At 39.4% G+C, this 24,880-nt stretch overlaps 2 protein-coding genes across 5 annotated transcripts; both read left to right on the top strand.

Moving 5' to 3' along the window:
• Positions 1-1,541: 1,541 nt before the first annotated feature.
• apol (apolipoprotein L) lies at positions 1,542-6,957 on the top strand. Of its 3 annotated transcripts, none has more exons than XM_023413759.2 (5): positions 1,542-1,826; positions 2,001-2,410; positions 4,463-5,056; positions 5,138-5,257; positions 5,867-6,957. In XM_023413759.2, exons 2-5 carry the CDS (start codon positions 2,397-2,399, stop codon positions 6,651-6,653), a joined length of 1,515 nt encoding a protein of 504 aa, XP_023269527.1. In that variant the 5' UTR covers positions 1,542-1,826; positions 2,001-2,396; the 3' UTR covers positions 6,654-6,957. The 3 variants fall into 3 exon arrangements, with proteins under 3 accessions (XP_023269527.1, XP_087032087.1, XP_023269526.1); XM_087175961.1 differs by having other exon boundaries at positions 1,542-1,832; XM_023413758.2 differs by lacking the exon at positions 1,542-1,826 and having other exon boundaries at positions 1,998-2,410.
• Positions 6,958-7,874: 917 nt separating this feature from the next.
• crlf3 (cytokine receptor-like factor 3) lies at positions 7,875-24,686 on the top strand. 2 transcript variants are annotated; one of them, XM_023413864.2, is made up of 9 exons: positions 7,875-8,006; positions 14,062-14,186; positions 17,868-18,075; positions 18,364-18,451; positions 19,018-19,195; positions 19,295-19,523; positions 20,965-21,103; positions 21,390-21,502; positions 22,629-24,686. In XM_023413864.2, exons 2-9 carry the CDS (start codon positions 14,070-14,072, stop codon positions 22,892-22,894), a joined length of 1,338 nt encoding a protein of 445 aa, XP_023269632.1. In that variant the 5' UTR covers positions 7,875-8,006; positions 14,062-14,069; the 3' UTR covers positions 22,895-24,686. The 2 variants fall into 2 exon arrangements, with proteins under 2 accessions (XP_023269632.1, XP_023269631.1); XM_023413863.2 differs by having other exon boundaries at positions 7,901-8,006; positions 14,059-14,186.
• Positions 24,687-24,880: the final 194 nt, after the last annotated feature.

Below are 24,880 nucleotides of genomic sequence, written 5' to 3'. Positions count from 1 at the left end.
TTTCTGTGGTCATGGAAGAAAATCAAGCAGCAGGGACACAAGAATAATTCATTAATATTTGAAATGTTACAAAAAGTTAAGATCAGAGAAGTATTTTGACTTTTTCTAGAGGGAGCTTTGGAGCAAGACTATATGCTGCTAACCAGTAGAAATAACAGTATACGGCCACTGAATTTTTCTTTCCTTTCTGGTGAATTATACTGTGTTTACTTCTTGTTTTAATTCAAGGATAAACTTAAATGATTGTAAGATACAAAAAGTTTGTGTAAGATTATGAGACAACAGGCCCTGGTGCACTGGTGTAAAAGACCCCTCAACCCTCCTACACAAGAGCAAGTCTGCAGCCTGAGAGAGACCACAAACCACAACCTCATTGTTTCGTGCTTCTTTGTAAGTATTCAACCACTCTTTGTGGTTGTTTTACGTCTCTTGGTGGCCGTTTTGTGTCTCTGTGTAGTCATGTTGAGTCTCTTTGTAGTCGTGCTGTGTTTGAGGTCATTATGTGTCTCTTGTTTTTTTTTTTTGTCTCAAGTCATGTTATGTCTGTTCATGGTTATTGTGCACCTACTTGTAGTTTGATGTCTCTCTGTAGTTGTTTTGTGTTCGTAGTTGTTGTGCATCATGAATCATTGCGGCTTCATTGCGTCTCTTGCAATGACATATTTTAGGTGAAGCAGATGCCCCCTGACCTCTTGGGGCTCCTTGGCCTGTTCTTTAATCCATCCAGTTTTACAGACTCAGCAATGTCATTAACACAGCAATATCTATCTTGAGTTAGCTAAGATTAGCTAACATTAGCTACTGGTCAAACCAGACTAAGTAAACCTGTAGCAGTAAAACCCCCAAAAGATGAAAAAAAAACCCCCAAACAAACAAAAAGCATCCTTATAGATTTAACTATATCAACAGATCATGAAGCTGTTTAAATGATCTCGCCCTTGAATGCCTGCAGCATTAATAGGCTATGCATGTTAATGCATCAATACTAATATTATTTAAGATAATTTGTATATAATAATATAACAGGGGATCATTTTGACCAGCCAACATATTTTATACTTGACATTTTGCTGATTGTATTTTATACTTTTACTCAAGTAAAACCTTGAATGTATTAGTCAGAGTATTTCTATCAAGGGGTAATTGTATTTTTGACTTCTTCCTCCTCCACTGTTCTTTATGAATTCAACTTTTCATGAGTTAGAGAAAGAATGAGTTATTTCTTCTTTTGCAATTTCTCTTCCGCAGTGTTGCTTTAAGGAATTGTTTTTTTTTGTTGTTTGTTCCAGGCTGCCAGTGAAAGTCACATGGTTATCAGCTGATTTCTGAGTTGAGCCAGCATGTGTTTCATTCCCAGTGTGTGAGGTTTGCCAGTGTAGTGCCAGTGTGCTGTGGTGGTGTGTTGTTATTACAGGTATCTACTGATTCCTTCCTTCTTTCTTTCTTTCTTTCTTTCTTTCTTTCTTTCCTTCTTCTTTCTTTCTTTCTTTCTTTCTTTCTTTCTTTTAGTCTCTGATAGTCAGTTAGAACTGAGTCAAGACAATAGATACCACACAAATATGCAAAGCATGCAAATCCACACTGTTGTGTCCTGTACCGAAACACTTTGTTGTGTCAGAGTCTGTCCTATTACCTCATTTTGAACCAAACCTATCTGACAGAAGGTGAACTCTGGTGGGAACAGAATAGATTTCGAGAGAAGAACTTCAACCAGCAGTCTGCAGTGCTCTTTTGTCTGAGAACCCTAAATTGATGTACATGCTACACACTTATTTATTCTTTAAAATCACAAATATCCCCCTGATTTCCTCCTCTACAATGACAAGGTACAGGTAAATATCTCTCAGTGAATTCATTTAATAGTATTACTGTGTACAGTAAACACATTTGCTCAAGTCTTATATGTTATTTTCATTTTGTAGTTTTTTTTTTAAATATCTATTTTCTGTGCACTTGCACTTGCACTGTTCTTGTGACTGTGACTGTGACTGTATGTTCAGGACGAACAAAGAGGGACGTCAGTACGTGAGGGCAGCACCAGGAAGTAGGCGTTGATGGACCGGATAGGAAAAGCTGTGCAGCTCATGGTGCCACCTCCTGAACTTTGGCTTTCCGCCACCAAATTCCGGTTCAGCCTGTTAAAAAAACGGTACTCGGTGACTGATTTGGGCGTCGCTCGACATGAAGGGAAAACGAAACCGAACAACACCCGTCGAAGTTGTTTACGAAGTAGCGATGTTGTTGTTGTTTCAGCATATTCAGTCCAAAAGCGAGTTGGTGATGGTCAGCACAGTAAATAATAGATTTCCAATTTTGCTCTGTTTTTATTTTATGAAATACACAATACGCGAGGAGATCCCAGTGAGGAACTGAAGACTTCACACCGAGAGGAGGAAATGTCTGCTGCAAGGTAAAGTTGCTTCTGTACAGAAGAGGGTGAAATAAGGTCGAAGAAGAGTGTGTACCAAATAGTGGGCAGACATTTTACCACAATACACAAGAAAGATGTTTTGAGCTAAACAATAAGTTGTTATGAATAAATCTGAGATTTGAGTGTCACAGATCACACTCTCATTCCTCAAGAGCTTGTTTTTTTGTTTTTGTTTTTTGTTTTACTTGTGCCACTTTATACATCTACTTCACTTCATTTCAGAGGGAGTAACATTTTCTACTCCTCTACATTTATGTGGCAGCTGAAGAGACAAGTTACTTTCCAAATACAAGTTTTACATTTAAAAGAAACAACCAAAATAAATGATATTCTGTTGAATTTTAATACAAAATCTCTTCAAACTGTGTTAGGTCGTCTGTCATGTTTCAGATTGTGAGTTGTTAACAGTTCCATTAAAGTGATTTTTCTCCTCTAAACTTCTCTAATAGTGTCATGTAAATTAAACTTAGAGAAAAGTCAGAGATATGAATATAAATACATGATCAGACCTTTGTTTTTTGGCATGACCCCTCAAATTTATTTTGTGACCCATTGGAGGCTCCTGACCCCTAGTTTGGGAAGCACTGGACCACATTGCTTATTACAGTAGTTAAAACTAGCTCCACCTGGACCAGCTACAACAGTTAAATGTTACTTATGCTTTGATGCATTAACATAAAATGCGATCAGATAATCATTTATTGTCACGTGGGCCAATACTTTTACTTTTGAAGCCTACGTGAAGTACATTTCGCTGATAATAATTTGCACTTACGTTGGATTTTGAATTACGTGTAATTGAGTATTTCTAACTGCAAATACTCTGTAGGATATTACACAATGATGGCAAAAATGAAACTTACTGAAACCTTGAACCTGCTGCTTTAATCAGTGCATGACTGTGAAACTATGTGTGGTCTGGCGACATCTGCTGGTCATACTGTGCAAATGTGATGAAAAGCAAAAAAAAACTGTTTCACTCTGTGCAGACCTTTGTCACAGCAGACATTTTGTCTCACAGTAATTAAGTCACAGTTGTTATATAATAACCTTAATGATGGCGCCATGATATTCAAGTGTCCCAGTAAGGCTCTACAGTGTGACACGTTGACATGTTTTTAAATATCTTCTGAGGAAAAGGCGTATGATGTAGAACAGTAGCTCCTGTTCATTATGAGCATTAAAAACAAAGCAGGTGTCTTTTTTTCTTAATTTTATCTGGAAGTTTTAACTGAGGCCTGAGGAGGTTAAATTGACCATTATTTTAAGTAAAAAAATACAGCATAAGAGATATATTTAGTTTTGCTTTGTGTATGTATTTCTTGTAAATCTTATTTGTCATACAACTCTTGAGATTCATCATGTGGGGTTTTAATTATTTTAACATTGTATAATTTGTGTATAAATGAAGCATGTGCAATTATAAGTAATTTAGCTGCAATACACAATTTATGAGGACACACACAAAACAGACCTGGTTTTGGGAATTTAAAGTGACTAATGGATAAAATGAACCCAATCCTTTGTTGGAACAAATTCTCTTTATATACACTCCTATTATTGACGGCAATATTGCTATTGTTCCAGATAATGTTCTGAAGTGGTTAAAGATTGTGAACGTAACACAGATTCCAGGATAATAAAGTCTGCTGATAGAACTTTGAAAGTTTTTTTGGAAATTTAGAAAAACTGTAGTTACATCTGATCAGAGGCTTTGATGAGTATATGGAGAGCGTTCAATAGAAAAAATATCATGATCTTAAAAGTGCAAGTCCAAAAATGTCCAGAGCTGTTTGTCCAGGCAGTGGGAAGTCAGTAGTGAAGCTACACTTTTTGTTTTTTGTCTCTTTGTTTCTCTTTGTTGTCATTTTGTTGATGTGTAGTCATTTTGTGTCTTATTGTAGTCGTTTGTTCCTCCTAGTGGTTGTTCTGTCCCCCTGTAAAGCACAAAACAACTACAAAAAGAAGCAAAATAACCACGAAGAGACACAAAACGACTGTAAACCTGAACCTTGATGTTTTGTCTTATAGAAAGGAACTACAGGAGGCTTTGTGCCGCTACATCACAGATACCCTCATCTACATCGACTCAGTGAGAGGATTCTGTGAGAAGATCTCTAAATGGATGCTCAAGAGGGAGACAGAATTAAACATGATGATGGACATCAAAAACAGGGCTGACAACATCGACTTAAATGTCAACCATGTTACCCAGTCACAGGACAAAGGTAAAGCCTTTTTGGAATATATGAAGAGCAAAGTGACCCAGGTGACTGCAGACAGCAGGCGTGCAGAGCTGGAGGAGGAGCTGGCTGCTGTGTTGAAGGACACTCTGGGAGGCCTGGAGAAGCTCGACTGCTTCCTGGATGCAGTGGAGAAGCTGGCGGTCACCTCACTTCATGTGTTCATGGAGAACCGGGTGTTACATCTGCCCGAGGGGATCGCCCTGGAACATGTTCAGGTTGTCATCGCTGCTGCGCGACTAATCTGCCCCCTTCTCCTCGAGTTTAAAAGAGATGCGCAAGTCTTCTTTGTTCCCAGACTTCAGAATGTGGAAGTGGTGTCGTATCAGTTGGACAGATACATACAGACCATCCAGAAAATCTGCACGAAGTTAGAGAAAAGGTAAACAGAAATTTCCTGAACAAATTAATTTTTGCATTAGAAACATCTACTGTAGACAGTAAGTGTAACTGTCTGTCACAGCCTCTTCAGTGACTTTTGCCTGAAGATGACAACGGAAACTCTGGTTGACCTCGATGTGGATTTGCCTGAAGATGACATGCAGAGGATGCTTTATCACATTAATCAGCTTGATGAAATCAGGTAAGTGTTACCCTATGTATGTATCTATATTTTTTTTTTTTGGTCCTAAACATCATGTCAACACAGCTCAATCAACATTATCGCTCTTCAGGAGACTTTTTGATATTGTAAAAACAAAAAATAGAGACGTACAGCGCAAAGATTATTTGCTTGTGAATTTGTTTACATTCCTACTCTGTCTGAAGACCACAGTTCAAGCAACACTGCAGTCCAATCAGAGACCTGCTTTTATTATCATAATTTATTACAGTCTGTCAAAATATCTCAACAAGTACTGGATGGATTTCCATTAAAAAATGATGCAGACATCAGCACCATCCCAGAGGAGGAATCATACTGACTGGTGATCTCCACACTTTTCCTCTAGCGCCATCATGACCTTAACATTTATGGTTTTGGGTGAAATGTCTCAGTAACTATTAGAATTTGGTTGCATTGCCTTTTTTTATTTGTAATTTTATTTGCCATTTCTGCTTAAATCTGTTCTATAGTGACTTTACTGCTTCTTGTAGCCTCCTAATCTGTGTTTCAAAAAAAAGGTAGCATGCTAAATTACAAGTTGTGTTATATTATTTATTCTCAATAAATTTCCTCTTTTGTCTTTATCAGGATGAACCAACACTTCCGGACAGTGTACCTGTTTCAGGAGGAATCATTTGGCTTCATCCGTGAGTTCAGCAAGCGACAGCCCAGGATGCTTCAGTTTCTGAACGAGCTGGAGGAGAGTGCTGTTCAGCTTGACAGGATGAATAAGGGGGCAAAGATCTCCAGTGTGGCAGGCAGCTCCGTGGGGGCAGTTGGAGGCGTGCTTTCCATTATTGGTTTGGCGTTAATTCCTGTAACAGCAGGAGTGTCTCTAGCTCTGACCATGACAGGCGTAGGGCTGGGCATCACCAGTGGAGTCAACAGCGTTGTCACCACAGCCACAGAGGTTGGAGTAAACGTTACACAACAAAAGAAAGCCAGTGAAGTCCTGAAGCTCTTCATGGAGGATGTACAGAGTCTCCAGGATTGTCTGGAGGAGGTGACCAATAGAGAAACTACTGAGATTAGTGTGGTTGTGGAAGTAAGTAAGGTGCTTTGTAAAGCTGGTGTTGTTGGAAAAAATATTGATGCATTAGTTGATGTTGCCTCTGCTGCTAAGTTGTTGCAAAGTGAAGAGCTGATTACAGGTGTTGGTAAGGTGGTGGCCCAGGAAGGTAAAGCATTACGTAATGTGCCCAGGGCGGCCGCAGACATCCCAGATATTGGTCAGGCAGCAGTCAAAGGGCCTCTTGCTCTCTCCAAGTCAGCCAGGGCAGGTCTCATTGCAGTCAATGCTCTTTTCCTTGGCATGGACATCTTCTTCATCTGTAAAAAAACTTTTCACTCACAGCCACAAATGTCAACCTCATGATGGTGCTAGAGGAAAAGTTATGGGATCTGTCAGTAGGATTCATATTAAACTTTATGATTTGATTCTTCTTCTACAAAATACAGTATGTGTTTAACATACATGATACAATAATACAGTTGGAGCATCATCTTGGTTTGACCACATCAGGGAGTGACTTTCCAGTACAACACCCTCTCTTCCTATGAGGACATGACTTCTCGAGCTGTTTAAGTGTTAATGTGGGGACACATCTAGAATCCTCTTAATACAACTAATTAAAGGAATGTGTCCATTTGAAAACTAATAAATTACTTGTCACAGTTTATGTTCTTTTCTCTGCTGGTCTTGTTTCTGTGATCTGTCTCTGAAGTTCATCTGGGAATAAGCAGAGTTTCCACAGCAGCTTTAAGATGTTTGTGTTTTTACTCTTATCACCCCTGGGCCAGAGCCTCTGTATGAAGTTACTTTTAATAGTATTATTGTTTGAAAGTCAGAGAACTCAGTACAAAGACTGACAGAACTATCCCACGGAGATGGAAAATGACCACACGGACAAAAATGACCACAATGAGAGAACAGAAGCTTGCAGTCGTTGTATCTCTTTTATTGCGGGGCTCCATATATGAGGAGTGAGTGTTTTGATTGTCTTAGAATCCATCCATGCCTGGTCTTAGATAGATAGGTAGCCAAAATCATGGATGGATACTTGCCCATTTTTAGTTAATGACTTTCTGAGCAGCTATCTCCCAACAGCCAAAAGCTATGACTAATGTTATTGTCTACAGGCAAGAAATAAAAACACCTTTGTTAATTGAATTTAGAACTTTTTAATACCTTTGAAGGCCTTTTGTGAGGGAACTGAATTCAATGCATTTTAAACCTTTAAGACCTGCAGATACCCTGTAATTTCTTGACAAGCAGAAAAATATAATGCAATTTGATAAAACAAACCATGAGAATATAAACTAAAATAATTTACTTAAAACTAGGATTTCACACTGGGTAACTGCAAGATCAGGACTAGATGGAGGATCTGTCAAAGATAATTCTTTAACTTGGTGGTGCAAATTTCTGATTTCTAAACATGTAGATTGGATTTGGACATAAATCAATTCATTTCATCAGTTCCACTTCAGCCAAAGGGGGACGGCTGATTAGAGAGGGGAGAAGGGAGCACTTCTCAATGCAATTGGTCGAATTTCCTGTCAATCGAAATGATTTTGCCTGTGATTGGCTGTTGTCCTTAAAGCCTCGGAAGTGTAATTTTTGGACTCGAGCAAAACTTCATCATATCTAACGTCGGTGGTGTGGCGGCGGCTTCGAGCTGATTCACGAGTTTCAGGACGAAATGGCCACCATAAAGCACTAAAACAGGTACGTTTGAAGACTTCTCTCCACATAAGAAGGGAGGCTCTTAGTTTCTCCAATTTGCCGTTGTTTTCGTTCGCGTTGTTTGCTCTCCCTGATATGTTCCGAGGTTCATTGTCTTTTGGCCACAAGCTAGTCCCAAATTTGTCTTGTAACGTTTCTGAGAAAGGTTGACGATACACAGCATTAAGATGTGGTATTGCCGTCTCGCTAATTGTCAAAATCATATTTTTTCTAACACGTAGCCTTATGTTAACTCCTCACTCCCCCAGTGGCGCTCTTTCAGTCTCACTTTCAGCTGATACGGGTAACTTTTTAGCTAGTTCGTCTGTTATTGTAATCATCTTTCACTAAAACGCACCCTAACTGGCAGCGCGAGCCATCGCTTTAAGTTGACATTTCACGGGTAAAGGTTGTCGTTTGGTGAAAACTTTCTTCGCCGAATTTACCTAAATACATCAGTTATTTAGGAAAACCTTTATTTACATCATAATGATTTATATTGGTATTCTGTCAGTGGCGCAAACTTAAAAATATGAGATTTCTTGACGGAGTTTAGGAGAATTTCTCTCCACACACCAGACAAATTGAAATTATCAGGACTAGCTCCGCCGACCTGCCTCGCCATGATATTCCAGCACGACAATAGGAGAAATTATGACGCGTGAATTATGTAATTATGCATTTTACATCGTTGACCTTAAAGAAGAGGACAGGGCATCTTCAATCAATGCCGGTGGGCGGAGGTTCAACTTGATGAAAATAACTACAAAATACGGAAGTTGTTGTGAGCGAGTTTAGACATGTCTGATGTGTTCTGTTGTCTCGTTTTGTCAGTAGTCTGCTCTAATAATAATGATGTCGGTTTGCACTTGAGTGCCTTTCATAACTTTCCTGTTAGTCAGAGCATGTGCAGCGTTCCTGAAGGAGTTGCATGCAGCCTAAACTACTTGCTGATGACATTTCCTGAGAGATGGGCTTGTAGAACTGAAATGGAACCATAAAACCATAACATTGTGGAATCTGAGTAATTATTATTTAGAGCTGCAACGATTAGTAGATTAAGTGATTAGTCCATTGTTTACTATTTTGATAGTTGAATAATAATTTTGGTAATTTTTTAAGCAAAAATACCAAACATTTCCTGGTTGCAGCTTTTCAAATGTGAGAATTTAATGCTTTCCTGTGTCATATATGATAGTGAACTGAATATCATTGGGTTTTGAACTGTTACGACAAAACAAGACATTTGAAGGCATCATCTTGGGCTATAGGGAATTATTTTAGGACATTGTATAGACAATTGATAAAGAAAATAATAAGATTAAGATTTTCAGTAGGTTTGTAGGAATATAAAAATACAGATGAACCAGAATGAGCGAGCACACACAACAGCAGTACAACTGAACTCTTTATAATGTACTCCGGTGTTGGATTGTAACCGAAATATTTGGTGATATCAAAGACACAACATGTCACTTTTTTCCCGAGGCTGTGGTTGTGTCACTACCGTTATAGGAAGCACATATTTCTGACACCATAAACAGTCTGACAGACCTGTTAAAGCAGGACAGTGGGACATCTTCCCATGCAGGTTGACCTAAATACTCTGAGAAGCACACTGCGGGTTATTGTGTGGCTGCATGTTTATGTCAAAAGCAAAGAAGAAATAAAGACAGAGGGAGATTTCTGTTAGTTTGTTTGCGGCCGCACCCGTATCATACACAATGACAAGAGATTTTCTGTGTCATAGTAAAACTAGATTGATGTTTGCTTGGCTAAGCGCCTGGTATTCACTTAGTCTTTAGTAGGTTATGCAGTGAAAGAGGGATTATAAACTACAGGATTATAGAGATGGAGAGAGGGCCAGCACCCGTTTTAGAGGATGAGAAAGAAAAACAAAATCTGTGTTGTGGGTAGCTATGGCTGGACTAAAGACTGCTGTTCTGGGCACTTTGTTAGCAGAGAGAAAGGAGTGTGACAGGGGGCTTGACCAATGTTAGTGGTGGGTGTTGTCTATGTAAAAGCGAGTGAGCGAGTGCATGCCTGCATAATTATGTAGCTCTACATTTGCATTCATGTGCGTTTAAATGCATGTACTGGAGTTTTGTTTGGTGCAGTGTGGCTGTAACAGTAGATCAGTTAACTGGTTGTGTGTTTTGTGTGCGATCTGATGAAAATGCTCTGTGACAATCAATTTAGGTGATGGTTGGAAATTAATTTCCCTTCATTACAGTTTAATCTGCAAATTGTTTTCTCGATGGATTCTTCAGTCTATAAAATATCAAAAAATGTCCATCACATTTCCTCAGGATGAATTACGACGTCTCCACATGTCTGTGGGCTATAAGACCCAACAATATTTACTTCAGTATCATAGGGGACAAATCAGCAAATATTCACATTTGACAGGCTGGTAGCAGGGAATTTGTTAATACATTTATACATAAAAAAATGATAATTATTTAAGTAATTAATCAATCAAGATAGCTAAAGATTAATTTTCTGTTGTTTTAATAATTGACTCATTGCTTCAGCTTTAAACCACCTTCCAACAACTTCAAAGTTGACCTATTTACACGTTGGATCCTGTTTATTCAAGAGAAGAAAATTAATGTAAAGACAACACACTTTGGTAATAGCAGCTATTAGTGTTGGAGATATTTTGAGCCAACTTCAGGATTGATTGGTGACAGGCTTGTTAACAAGATACATGTAAATAAGTTTAGAGTTGTTGGAGCTGGCTAGAGGCTTCCAGTCTTTGTGCTAAACAAAACTAAACTAAACACTTTCTCAATTTCTGACACACAGAGATGAACCCTATCAACTATTTTGAGAATTGATTAATTGTTTTAACTCATTTATCAAGAAAAAATTCCAAATAATCAGTGCTTCTAGCTTCTAGTCAGACAAAACAAACAACCTGAATACATGAACTTGAACTTATAAGAAACAAAAAGATCAATCCATTAAGTGAGATAAAAATCTCATTAACCTGCAGCCATACATCAGATTCTAGGTAAGAACCCAAACAAGCAAATTTTCCAAAGTGTAATAATCTTCCTAAAATAACATAACAAAAATCACATGTTATGTCTTTCTATATCTTTTAGGTGTACAGCAAAAAACATTTCCTTACATCTACAGAATAGATTTACAGAATGAAATTTACATAGGGGTTGTGCTGTGTTCAGTGCCCGCTAACAGATCCTTCACTGTAGGAGAGTAATAAAACCGTGAAATCACACCTTGTGATCAGTTGGCTGTTAAAAGCCGTTTATTGCCTTTTTATAGATGGTGAGTAAAGGTTATAAGATGGTGTAGCACTCTGGACCTTCATTTTCCAGAGCGTTGCATTAACTCATTTTGGATTTACTATTATGAGATGCTACATTTACCACAATGTAATGTAAGATACCCACCTGGTCCACATAATGATACTGTGCATACTGTATGTGTCAGAAGCATGAGACCTGTTAGTGACTTCCTCTTTAGATGCTGTAAAGGAAGTTTGGCCGACCACAGCAGGAGGCCAGGTTGTGTCACTACTTTCAGCTCTGAGCAGGATGAAGCTCAGCAGAGGATTTTACACACCTGTTGTGTGATATTACAAAAGTTTTGTGGCTATATCTCTCACATATTTGAATAAGAATTCAAATTAATAATACTTTAAAGCAGAAAAAAAGAATGGCCACAAAATACATTAATTGAAAATTCAGTCATCGTCAATGAAATAAATTCTGAGATTATAATTCAAAATTGTGATGGGCTAAACAATAAATTGAATATTTCATAATGAAAATAGTCTGTCGGAGTTTGAAGTCCGATTGATTCTTTCACCAAAATAGACTTATGTGACAGGAAGGCATTTAGGGTAGTGTCAAAGGAAATTTGTCTCATATTCAGTTTCGTTCTATGTGCATGGTGAACAGAGATTTCCGTTCTGTTTTGCCCGAGTTTATGCTCATGATGGTGCCATTAACTTCAAAAAAAGTGCATCAACATGCTAATCTTTAATGAAAGCTTGCAAAACCCTATTTACAAGTGAAATGATGCTGTTACAGTATGATGGTGCAGCACCTTTGTTGAAGTGTCTTTTTTGAGAATTTTCAAGTCATGCACCCAAACTAATGCTCTATAATTAATATTCTGAATATTATCAATGCAAAGCACTTAGAAGTATGCTGGCTCTGTTACTTTAATGAATTATGTTGTATAATCTGTTGGAAAAGGTTTCTATGCATCATATTGCTGCGAATGTTTAGCTGCAAACTCTCATTTAAGATACAGTCTTATGTAGTTTCCGACTGCAGTGACCTTAACGCTGATGTTTTAGCTGACAGACCTGTTGTTTTAAAACTACATGAGCTCATCGTGTTGATGTTACTTTGTTCTGTGCTATCAGTTTTCCCACAAACCGAGTGGCTTTAACATTAACACGCAGCCAAAATAACCAGTTGCAGTTATTCTAGTGATTTTTGATAACAGATGCTAACGTCACAGGAAGGAGCTTATTAAACTGGCTGTACATTAGTCAGTATTTCTTAGTAAGTGTACCTATTTTGTGCTGTATTTTTGCAAGGACGGTTTGTGTTGTATCAGCGATTGACCACACTGAGCAGTCCTCCAAATTTCACTTAAAGGTCAGTAACAGTCTACTACCAAGCTGCGCGGTACTGAAACCAAGTCAACCACATAGTAGTGTTGTTAACTGACTGGTTGGCTGGTTGCTCACTGGTAGCTGCAGGAAGTGGTTTTCTGATTGCTACACATCTCTGTCAAAAGCTCTGCGTGTTGCGTTGTACCTTGCAGTTTTTGTAGAGGAGGATGCAGGTTTCCATAATTGATAGTTAGCAATGTTAACAACAGTCCGAACAATTGATGAAATAGAGTAGTCTTCTAATAAATTATAAAAACATTTAATCTTTGACCACAAATGTGACCTGTTTACTGCAACATGAGAGTAAATAGGACGTTAAAGAACAGATTAAGTAAACACCAAGTTACTTTAAATTTAACAACATAACAAAACAAAATCCAAAGTACTGAACTTAGCATACAATGCTGTACAACTTCAAGGCTTCATTGGAGAACATCAGACTAGACATGTTGGACATATTAAAACAAATTTTAACCCATTTTCCCCCATCAAAAGGGCTTCAGCCTTCAACAGTAAATAACCTGTAACATTACTAAATAAACATGAAACAGGTTATCCCAGTCTCCCCACAGTGCACCTTACTGGTTTTATATAAGATAAAACACAACCTTATCTACGTGATGGGAGTGACTTGTGCATTGTTCACTGTAGCTAATGTTAGTACAGCTGCTGGAAACTCCTGGTGTAGATGTCCTGGGGATGCACAAATGCTGTTGCGCCAACTTTATCAGTCCAGTTAGGAGTTTGCATGAGTATCAGATAGCTAGCTAAACCGGACATGACTTTTTGCAGAAGTGGGCACCACAGTGAGCACAAAAAGCCACACTACAACTTATTTCTTGGATGTCAAAGACAGTTTGTTTTATAGTTTGTGTGGCCCTTACAGGTGGTCAGCAGACACATATATAACTCCTTCTTATTAAACAGCAGTGTCCAATGATAAATGAAATAAAAATGCACAAATCTGCTCTTTAGGAAGGGAATTTTTTTCTTCTCTTTTTTTGCTTGAAAAATGACAGAAATGATTGACAACTGAAAGTTGTGAAACCTTGAGATAAATTTGTATGCAAGCAATATAAGCGAAAGTTAGCCTATTACCACTGCAGCACACTAGCAACCTGAGGGCAAATCTTGAAAATATGCACCCAAATGGGCACCTACAGGTAGTTATGTCTCTTGTTGTATTGGTTTGTCTTCTTATGGCCATAAATAGATATTGGAATGGTTCGAACCAATGTGTTTTATTTAGAAGGAACAATTGAACGTAATTTTTGGCCAACGCTTGGTTTCAGGTTATCGTGCATCTTGGCTGTGTTTTCTAAATACTCCTCTCTTTTGTGTGTGTGTGTGTGTGTGTGTGTGTGTGTGTGTGTGTGTGTTTGTGTGTGTGTGTGTGAGGAGGTGGGAGGATGTCTGTGGAGGTGGACGTATTGCTGCAGGAGGCGAAAGAAAGCATCGAGGCGGCCCAGAACTACCGCAGTGAACTTCAGCAGCGCCTGCATGGCCTCAACCAGGCCCGCAAGCAGGTACCGCAGTCTGTTCACACCCCTGCACATTTGAAATGGACTGAACAGATCGCACAGCACCACTTTTTACAAAGTACTTTACGTTTGGGGTCTTAACTTCTTTAGAGTGATCTTTCTGGTTCACTTCTTTTATGAAGTTAAACCAGCTCACATTACTTCAGACAATGTTGTCCTCTTTAGATATGATATGATATGATTTTTCCACCTTTTCAAATATACTTTTTTCTCTCTCAAATAAACACAAGCACAGCCAGGGCAATATGAACTGTGTCAACTGTTTCCCAGGAGAGTATATTCTCCCTCTCTCTCTCTGCTATCTCTTCCTTCCTCCTGCTGTCTAGATTTACCCATCCAGCTGCTCACAGTAAACAATGCTGCTATTTCCTGTTGCTATGGACGGACAGAAAAACTTGAGGAGAGATGAAGGAAGAGACAGGGGAGAGGGACCAGGCCAGGCTCTTGTCCAGAAACATTAGGCTCTGACTCATTTTAATTTAACAACAATCATTTATCCAGTGTAAAATTGAAATGTGAAATTATTTATTGGGTTTTGTTTTGGATGCACAAATGTTAAAAATATCTCAACGAAGTTTGCCTAAATCTGATACTGTCAAAATTATTTTTGAAAACTAGTAAATGTCTGATTAAAGAAATAAACACTGGATGCCAACTTTCAATTTTTGTTTCCGATACATGGGGATGTAGACGCATTTTGGTCAGTATCCAAAATTACCGAGGTCTTAATAGTCATTGATATAAATAAATGTGCCAGTGACATGTTTGAAGGCAGTCCAGCAGGATGACAGTAGGGACAAGGAGAATGTGAGAAGCAGACGCCCTCCTCTAAATAGCCAAATGGAAAGGAGAAAGAAATCATCCTCTCTCCCTCTGAGACACATTCACTGCTGAGTCATGATAAGATGAGTCCACATGGAAACTTCTACTAGAAATACAAATGAATTTCAGGTATTAAACTAACCTTAACGCCTTTAGATTGATGTATAAAATTAAATATGAATAAAGGGTTTTTTTTATCTTAACTCTAGCAATTTAGCTCAGCATAAAGACTGTCAACAGGGGGAAACAGCTAGCCTGGCTCAATCTGAAGCACTAACTGACATATTAACATGTATCTTATTTGTTTAATTCATCCAAGAACTGAAGAATAAACTAGTGTTCTTAAGTTTTCAGGTGCACTGGCTCCCTAGAGTTTGATCATTGTTGACTATAACCCCTCGTAAAACCACATTGTCATTTTTACACAGTGTTAAGTCAATATAGTTTATCAAGTTTAATATCTATATATGATCTGTATGACCTTTTCAAAGTCCTTAGTGGTGCAGTTCTACTTCAACATGTATACAAATCAGAAAAATATTATTTAAAGTGGCTATACATGTATTCAGTATTTGCAATAAAAACTGCTATTGAGTCTGTAACTTCGCTTTTTTGGTTCACTCTCATTGCTCTCTCTCTGCTGATTTTGGCTGCAGCAGGCAGCTAAAAACCCACTCTGAACTACCTGCTCAGTTAGAGAGCAGCTAGTGAACATAGCGAAGCATTTAGCAGCTATAGAGCCAATTATTTCCCTCAAGAGTGGATGGAGACCAAAATGATATTTAAAAGAGAGGGAATATTGGACTTTGGATTCATCAGGTGGTCCAATCTGCAGCCACATTGACTACTTATTGATTTTGTGATGGAGATATATGTGAAAAACAGTGAAAAGTGATCTTTAAATTAAATGTGTGTGTAAGACTCTCCCTTCCCAATCCCAGCTGTCCCATTATACTATGAGGTGGGGTTCCTTTCCCATAACCCCCTTCTTTCCCACAACAGGGATGGCTCACCACCAGATTATAGGAATCCATGAAACATTACACACACACATACACACACACACACACACACACACACACAAAATGAGAATAAGAAAGGAGATACCAGAATGTGTGTGTTTGAAATTTCAGACAATACTATCACTATAACATCTTGTATTTGTAAGAGGAGTCGTCCAAACATTTGGGAAAACTGTGTCTATTTCTGTTTCGTCTGATGTCAGATCGTCTCCTCCCATGTTTGACAAATTATATGATGATTTCTGGTTATAATTTTAGTTTGACTATTATTTTACCAACCCCAAAATATTGATCATAGGTTGTCTGTGTCGTACTGATAGTCACCAGGAAGTGATGCATTGTCGCCAGTGGAAAATGTCCTGTCTCTGCAACTCACACACGTATACACATGTTCAGTGTGTATTCTGGCAAAAACCCAGTATGTGTTTTCCATTCTCAGTCATATTGTCCATGCTTTATCAGTGCAGCAGTTGTCAATCAGCCTTCCGTTTCCTGCCATCTCTCACTGCTCTCTTGGTATATTCATTGTGAAGTTCTTATGCGTGTGTGTGTTTGCGCGCATGCGTGTGTTTGTGTATAAAATGTGTTTTGGAAAGAGGAACTGAAACATACCCTCCCCCTCTGGTGACAAATCAGCAAGCTCCCTCAGAAGCTACGTGTCAGTGAGGGTACCCTGTGCTACCACTGTGTATGTTATAAAGGCCATTTCATTTCTGCATTTGCAAATCTACAATGTTCAGCGCAGACATGCAACCAGAAATTTGAATCCATGTGGACTATCTGCATTGCAAGCATGCACCAGACAAGAACTGGATGCTTGTTTCATGCACTATTTATTCCCCATTTTGGACCTGCATAAAAAATATATATGTATATCCTGTCCTATCCTGTTTGAGTTATTACAGTGACCAGCTGTTTTCAGAAATTACTGAGCCTTTCTTAAAAATTACAGCCCACAAGTATATAATTTAAAGCTTTTCGTCTTCAGTGGGAACCAATGGGCTCTGAGATATTCTTCTCAGGAGCTGGTAAAGACCAAAAGCACAGATTGGATTTACATGCATGAGGTAGCCAGAAACACCACATCAAATTAATGATTTTAAAAAATGATTGAAACAAATAACATTAAAACAGTTGATCATCTTCAATTGTTTGTAAACCAGAAACCCATCTATACTGAATGTCATGGCAATCTTTCCAGTAGTTATCTGATCTGGACTATGACTAACCAGCAAAAAACTCCTTTTAGTTCTTTTTAGCACTCAGTACTTTTTTTAGAGATATTCCTGCAGTAAATCTGTCAGTGCTTAAGACGGTGGTAGATCTCAGCTGTGAAATACAGCTGCAAAACTTGGATTAATCAATTAGCTCATCCGCAGAAAATCATGCAGCAACTATTCTGATAATCAATTAATCATTTAAGTTATTTCCTGGGCAAAAACTCCAAATGTGTGTCCAGATGTGAGGAGCTGCTGCTTTTCTCTGTATCATATCATTGTAAATTAATTTATTTTTGGGTGCTGAACTGCTGTTCACACAAATTTGAAGATGTTACCTTGGATTCTGGGAAACTTTAGCATTTTTACCATTTCCAACCTTTTAATAGACCAAAAAAGGAATTGATTGATTAAGAATAAATTGTCTAGTTTGTAATCGCATAAACACTTTGTGAGGACTTTTGTTGGACGCCTTAGCAAGATTAAGTGCAGCAACTTTGTTTTTTAACAAACTTTCAGGACATTGAGATAGTTAGTCACCCCATTCGATCCCACTGTCTCCCCTGCTCACCTTTTTTTACCTTCCTCTTTCCTCTGCTCTGTAGGTTCGGGGAAGCTCGGGACAGGCCCGTGAGGCCCTGCGGAGGCACTTCGCAGAGCTACAGGCAGCAGCAACTCGGTTGCTGACAGAGCGACTGACCACCCTGCTGGCTGAAGTGGATGTTATCGAGGCAGACAGCGTCAAACCGTTGGATGACTGTCAGAGCCTCATCGAGCACGGAGTGGGCCAGGCCGACGAGCTGCTGAGAGAGGGTGGGTCCCTTAAACTCTGCAGCCATCTGCAAAACATTTATTTTTCCCACAAGGAAGGAAAGGGATGCTTGTTTTCTACTTGTTAGTCACATCTCTTTGCTGCCATTACGTCATACCAAAATAAATGTCTTTGGGTTTAGGACTGTTAGTCAGACAAAACAAGACATTTGACAATTTTGACATTTTTTGGGCTCAAAAATAGATTGAGAAAATAATCTGCATAGTTACCATCAGTTACAATCAGATAAGAAGGAAAGTGTGTTAAATATAACTTGTCTCTCTCTCCAGGGGAAGCAGCTCTGCGTTGTGGTCTTGGAGAGAAGGAGGACAAACTGGGAAGTTTCACCAAGAAGGCCATGCATATCCAACTGGACAGGTAGGACACAGAAACACTCTTTGTGACTGCAGGTGTTTCCCTGTCACAGACCAGCTCAGGGAATGATAAGAAGGGAGTCCATGCAAATGTTATACTAACAGCAAGCAATTTATAACAGCTAAAGGCAACACAAATAAACAATGGGGTGTGGAGATATAATACAATATTGGCCATTGAAGCAGCGCTTGGTGAGAGGCATGTGTGCTGTGGAGGTGTTGTGTGTGCAGAAGCAAGAGTTGATGCAAGGTGGATGTCAGCAGTTAGCATGGGCCAGCTTTTATAGTTTGGCCCATGTGGAAGGCCTAGATCAGCGGATGACCCACCTACAGTCAACCACTTACCTGCTGAGGTTGTCCGAGACAACCTCCAAGACAGTGGAAGGGGCTTCACACCCTCAATTACGCAAAACAGATCACCAGCTATGTGCAACAACATTCTGTGATCAAAAAAACATATCTAACTATCCTATACAGTCATACTGGTACTTCATGATGTTTTTATATCACCAGTTTGCAGTTATACACTGTATTGAAAATTCTTCTAACTGGGTCTGTGAATTTTTCCAGTCTACCAGAGGTACCAGCATTGGTGGATGTGCCGTGTGTTTCGGCCCAGCTGGACGACTCCCTGCTGGGGCTGCTGAGGGACCGGGTCTCCCGCCACGGCGCCGTCTCCTCCCACCCACCCGTCCAGATAGAAGAACTGCAGGAGAGACCGGGTAGTATCCTGGTCCGCTGGTGCAAGGTCAGCAAGTGAAAGGGACACAGGATGCTCACATACATACTGAACATGTTTACGTACATGTAAAGCACCTGTAACTTTGTGGTTTTATGTGTGCCTCAGGTGGACGAGGACTTTGCAGCAGCAGATTATCGGCTGCAGCACCGGCGGTCCGGCAGTGGGGGGAGCCAATATGAGGATGCCTACATAGGGCGGGACAGTGAGTTTCTGGTTCTCCACCTGGACCCTCACACGGATTATCTGTTCAGGGTGTGCGCCCGTGGGGAGGGTCGCACCGAGTGGAGCCCCTGGAGCATCCCTCAGACAGGATACACCACACTTGCACCGCACGGTAGGTGAAGACATCTTATCTGACCCATGCAGGGTTTAAAGGATTGACCTGGTCCTGCAAAAGTTAAAATACTGAATCGAGCAACTGGATTGCTGTGACACACAAAATGTTGGTTCATTATGTACAATGCTCACAACTAAATAGCTGTTTGACGGTCTTTTCACATAATAGCTCAATAGCTCTAGAGCGGCAGTCAATGAATATTTTCGAATTTTTTTTCAAGGAGAAACGAAGACACAGCATAAAACAAAAGACCCTCATCTTCACCCAGAACCAGTCTAGAAGACACACCTTCAAATGTGAAAGACAAAACGCAGCGGATCTTAGGCAACATCAGTAAAATGGTGTTGAGGAAGGTGTTGTTTTCTTTGATGTGTAAGATATGTGCTGGTTCTCTTAAACTGCAGCAAAACCCTTTTGCCTCCAGATCATCTTAACAGCACATTGTGGCTTTTCCTTCTTGTACAATTCCCCTGTGCAATTAAAACTGCAAATCTATATATATATATATATATATATATATATATATGTGTATATATAGTGGAAAACAGCAGTATCACATTACCACTTGGTGTCAAATACAATGCATTTCCTGCAGTTGCCTCATAATGAAAGCTTCTGAAAGCTGAAGCAGAGCAGCAGGAAGTAATCACTTTGAATTAAACGTAACTCAGCACAGCACATACATACGTCCTGATGCGGCTCTGAAAATGAGCAAAGCACCATTCATCTGAAATGTATCAAACTATTTCACAGTCCACAAAGATCGTTAAATTGATCGCGATTGACGAGTTGGTGAGACCTGCCTTAGTGGTGTCTACTGATGAAGGCAGTTCTGGTTTTATTTGTCCACATTTTGAGAATTTGATTCTCAGATTTCTTCACAGGCTTACAAATGATTTGAACATACAAGAATAAAAAAAACTGACTAGGAATTGTGTTTTGTAAACTTTGAACTGAAGGACAACAGACATAGGTTGCACGTCAAAACACCAGCACCCATTGTTTTCTTTGTAAGCTCACACACTTTCCACGTCAGTGCATCAGGGCTAGGATACTATACTACAAGATACTATTCGTTTTTCCCTGGACTGACTCATCTCAGTCACTGTGCCTGGAATTTTACTACTTTATTGTGACCAATTTTCATTAAATTTCTCTGTCTAGTTTGGTGGCAGTGCAGGACATGACACAAAGGAGACTGAAAGCACTCATAAAAGGAATTTACACTCTATAGTTTAATACCTACACACAATCTCATCAAGAAGACAAGATGTGCCAACATCTCTGTCCTAGAGCTTCACAATTACAACACAGAAATCCCAGAAAACACAAATACAGAACAAATACAGTCTGTTTAACCCCTCTGATTCACTTAAAGGTTAAATAGATAAAAGAACTACAGACGTTAACAAGTGTGTGTTTGTTTGCATCATAACAGAGTGGTGTCCGGGCACTGAGGGCTACATCCTGAGCAGCAGGAGAAACATTGCCCTGCGCAATGACTCCTCCCAATCGCGCTGCCCCATCCTCTACTCCAACGCACCCACCTACTTCTGTGGCCAGACACTGACCTTCAAGTACGTGCACACACACACACACACACACACACATACACACACACACACACACACACACACACACACACTCAAATATACAGAAAATACACCAGGAACCTTTCAGATACTTATTTATTTATTTATTTATTTATTCCTTATCTTTACAGCTGCACATGTTTCTCTGCTACTGAAGCAAATATGAAAATCAGTGTATAATTTTGTTGGCTTCTTTTAAGTTTTATGAACTCTTTTCTTTTCTCCTGGACTCTTATTGCACTCACAGTAATTTTTTTTTTTGTATTTGTAGGATCTCTGCAGCAGGTCATATGGATCGGAGGGACAGTCTGGGCGTGTGCGTGGACAGCGAGAAGGGGGCACAGTCACTTCAGAGAGACCAGGCTGTCTGCATTTCCACTAATGGTACGCAGACACAAAGGCCTGTTTGCACCTGGTATTAACATGAGATCTGTATCTGGAAAGGTTACCTGGATACTGAAATCCGATCCACCCAGTATTACCATGTGTTCTCGTTATCTCGTTTGTGCCCACATTACGATCTAACCTGACATGCACATTATTTAAGCATGATTTGACATGGTTTATTACATGGGCAGTGTTAAGAGAAAGTGGGAGAAGCATTGCCATTTTTGTTATTTCAGTATATTAGAAAATATTGTATTGTGTTTTGTAATGTCTAAGTCAGACTTTTCATCTCAGGCATCACACTTGTTGAACGTGAAGTTATGCATTATCTGTGAGGATAATTCTGTCCTCTGTGATTTTGTATTGTTGTAAAGTCTTTATTGTTCCTTTGCTGACTACAGGAAAGCATTTGACATACAAAAATGCTAAAACATCAAATCATGTGACTTTGTTAATGTTACTGAATCCAAGTTGTTTGCAAGTTTAGCAGGAGTCAGACAAGGTGAAAACATCACCACTGAGGAGTAGCTGCTGCAGATTGGCTGTCGGCCTATTACACCATGATACAGTTCCATTCACCTTCTGGAACAGATGTACTTGGATGATACAGTTATCATGTCCTCAACATAAAGGGAAGAAAGCACGACAACATGTGTGATCTTTGTTAGAAATTGAGGCTGATGCTCAATAGTAGAAAAAACTGGTCTAACTGTAATATCTTGGTATCACTGAATCATAATGGCTCATGTAAGGCATTCTTACATGGGTTAAGGTTATTGAAGTGATGTATAAGCAGGCCTGCGCTGTTCTCGTCAGTAAGTGTAGAAGATGTTCCCAATCTGAACGTCATGGAGAGAGGGAGGAGACATGATATTGTTTAAATATGGAGATAACGGAGCATATTTTCAAACACTCTCCAGGAAAATGTTCTTAGGGGGTGGGATTACTCTTCTTTTAGCATATTTCAGAGGGAATCTTTTCAAGTTACTCTTCTGATTAAATGATATATGCTGAGTACTGATAAGTATTCTACACACTACTGGTGACAAAAAGCTCTGTAAAACTATTCACTTTGTTCCCATGAAGTGATGTAACAGTTGCGTATCCATGTTTCTCCGCTCAGGTGCTGTATTTGTAAATGGTAAAGAGATGACCAACCAGCTGCCCGCCATCACCATGGGCTCCGCCGTGACCTTTGACATGGAAGTGGTGAATCTTTTCCCCATCAGCAACAATAACCTGAGCGAGGGCGGCAACTTCAAGCTGAGGGTGACCATTGGCTCAGGGAACAGGGAGGTGGTGTTCGACTGGCTGGTGGACCAGGCGGTGGACTGCCTCTTCTTCGGCTGCTCTTTCGTCCACTCCGGCTGGAAAGTGCTTGTGTTTTAAAGAGTGAAGCGAGAATGGATCCTTCAACCTGCTGGAGTTCGGGAGCTCCTCACACTTCAGTGTAATAACTTTTCTTCTGTTCTTTTTTTCTTTTCTTCATCTGAAGCACGTACAGGACGGCTGCATAGTCTGGTAAAAATAGGAAGATCTGTCATTACTTCCCAGAATTTCTTCAATGTAACAAAGGCTAACTTTCAGAGATATTTCTCCACGTCAGCAGCTGCACACCATATTCCTCAGTAATTATCCATGTCACATGGAAATAATGCAATTCTTTCATGTATGTTTTCAAACATGGAAAATTCCTGGGACAAAACTGACAAGCAGTGTCCTGGAAGACAGTTTAACTTCACCACATCACAACGACAAAGCAACAGCTGTGAGCCTGCGATGAGAGGAGTAAAACGTTGTGCAACTCAACAGGTTGTTAAACAGAATTTATCACAGTTAAAGAAGAAAAATCATTTATCAGATTTTCATTTGTGTTCGCTCGAAAGACGATTCAGTGTTGACATGCACATAAGTAACTTGGTTGCTGTAGGCTCTCGGCAGTAAAATGAATCTGCTGCTTATTCAGCAAACTTGGTTTCTGTTATCATGTCAGGAAGTAGAGGAACCTCATTTTCCCAATTTGTTCTGGAGAAAACTGATTTCTCGTCCAGGTGTTCTCGTAACGTGGTTGCTAACAGACTTCAGAGAGGGAAAAGTATCACAGTGAGTAGATGAATCATTACCAATAGTGTTGCATCCTTGTATGAACACTATAATTTTTCTCCTGTTAAGCTTGTTTCCATGGTAAGAATTAAGATACCAGGTACCCGCTGGTACCTGAAGCAACATGCCTCCACTAATGCAGCCACTTGGTTTTTATAAACGCTGGTTGAACAAATTCGATTTTCTGTAACCTGCTTCCTCTGACTTGGTTTCTTGTGTGCATGTAAACTAACTGACTGTGACTGCGAGGGTCTCTGCCTCTCAAGGAAAGGGGACGTGATCGATCCTGATTTTTCCAGACTCTTTGCTAAACCCTGTCAGTGTCGAACAGTTGAGCAGAAACTGTTAAACGATGATCCAGCTCCTCCTCACTCTTTAGGGAGCTGTGTTGGGAGGAGTGATATTTGTTTTCATGAAATTTCTTGGCTTTTAGTTTGTTTTGTTTTTGATTCCCGGGCCTGCTCATGAGGTTGGCCATTGTTTACAGCTTTTTATCTATGCATTGTTTTCATTTAGCCATGGTAAGAGTTTGACACCTTTTTGTAGGTGAAGATCGCAGCCTGTTAGGACACACACACACACTGTTCCCAGGAGGCCACAAGATGATAAATGTTAAGTTTTTATCTGTTGTTTGTTTTTTGGGAGCAGACTCATCACAATCTGCTGCTGCCTCTTTTAAAGGGTCTGCTCTAGTTTATTTTAACAACAAAAAAAAAAGTCACTGTGAAAGTCACACCTCCTCTTGTATTTTTCTTTGCCTCGTAAACCTGTTCAGCAGAAGTTTAAAGGGGCAGTTCACCAAAAGCACAAGCCAGTGTCACCTGTGTCTGAAGATTCTCACCACAGTACATGCGATGAAGCTTAGAGGAAGCCGTTAGCCACTGAGACGTTATGAAGCAGTTTGGGGAACAACACCACAAGCTACATAGAAATCCAAAATGGCACAAAGATGGTTAAAACATATGGATAATTGTATCTTACATAATACAATGACTGCATTTGTGTTGTTGCACAAATATCTGTAGGTCTTGAAAACTCTTTAAAAGCATTGAAAAGTATTAAAAAGACTTACATTTCATTTACAAAAGTCTTCAATATTTTTTTCCTTTTTCTATCCATCAGTCCAAAACTCAAACTCAAAAGCAGCAAATCTTTACATTTTGTAGCTAAACAACAACTGAATGTTGACAAAACCAACTAAAAATGAATTATTTGTAATTGGTAAATCCTGCAGGACCAGTTTGCATTAATTAAATTAATTAAATCATTAGC

The sequence above is a fragment of the Seriola lalandi genome, unplaced genomic scaffold (genome assembly GCF_002814215.2).
Source record: "Seriola lalandi dorsalis isolate HSWRI2012SDOR001 ecotype SW California unplaced genomic scaffold, Sedor1 jcf7180002054519, whole genome shotgun sequence".
Lineage (NCBI taxonomy): Eukaryota > Metazoa > Chordata > Actinopteri > Carangiformes > Carangidae > Seriola > Seriola lalandi.
Note: the sequence above shows the minus strand (reverse complement) of the source record. Positions and strands in the feature narration are given on the sequence as shown.

Bases quoted from the DNA above. Each gene is read 5' to 3' on its own strand.
- crlf3 (XM_023413864.2), top strand. From the start codon at position 14,070: ATGTCTGTGGAGGTGGACGTATTGCTGCAGGAGGCGAAAGAAAGCATC. The intron at 14,187-17,867 runs GTACCGCAGTCT...TCTGCTCTGTAG, and splicing joins TCAACCAGGCCCGCAAGCAG to GTTCGGGGAAGCTCGGGACA. The intron at 21,503-22,628 runs GTACGCAGACAC...TTCTCCGCTCAG, and splicing joins TGTCTGCATTTCCACTAATG to GTGCTGTATTTGTAAATGGT.
- apol (XM_023413759.2), top strand. The intron at 5,057-5,137 runs GTAAACAGAAAT...TGTCTGTCACAG, and splicing joins TGCACGAAGTTAGAGAAAAG to CCTCTTCAGTGACTTTTGCC. The intron at 5,258-5,866 runs GTAAGTGTTACC...TGTCTTTATCAG, and splicing joins AATCAGCTTGATGAAATCAG to GATGAACCAACACTTCCGGA.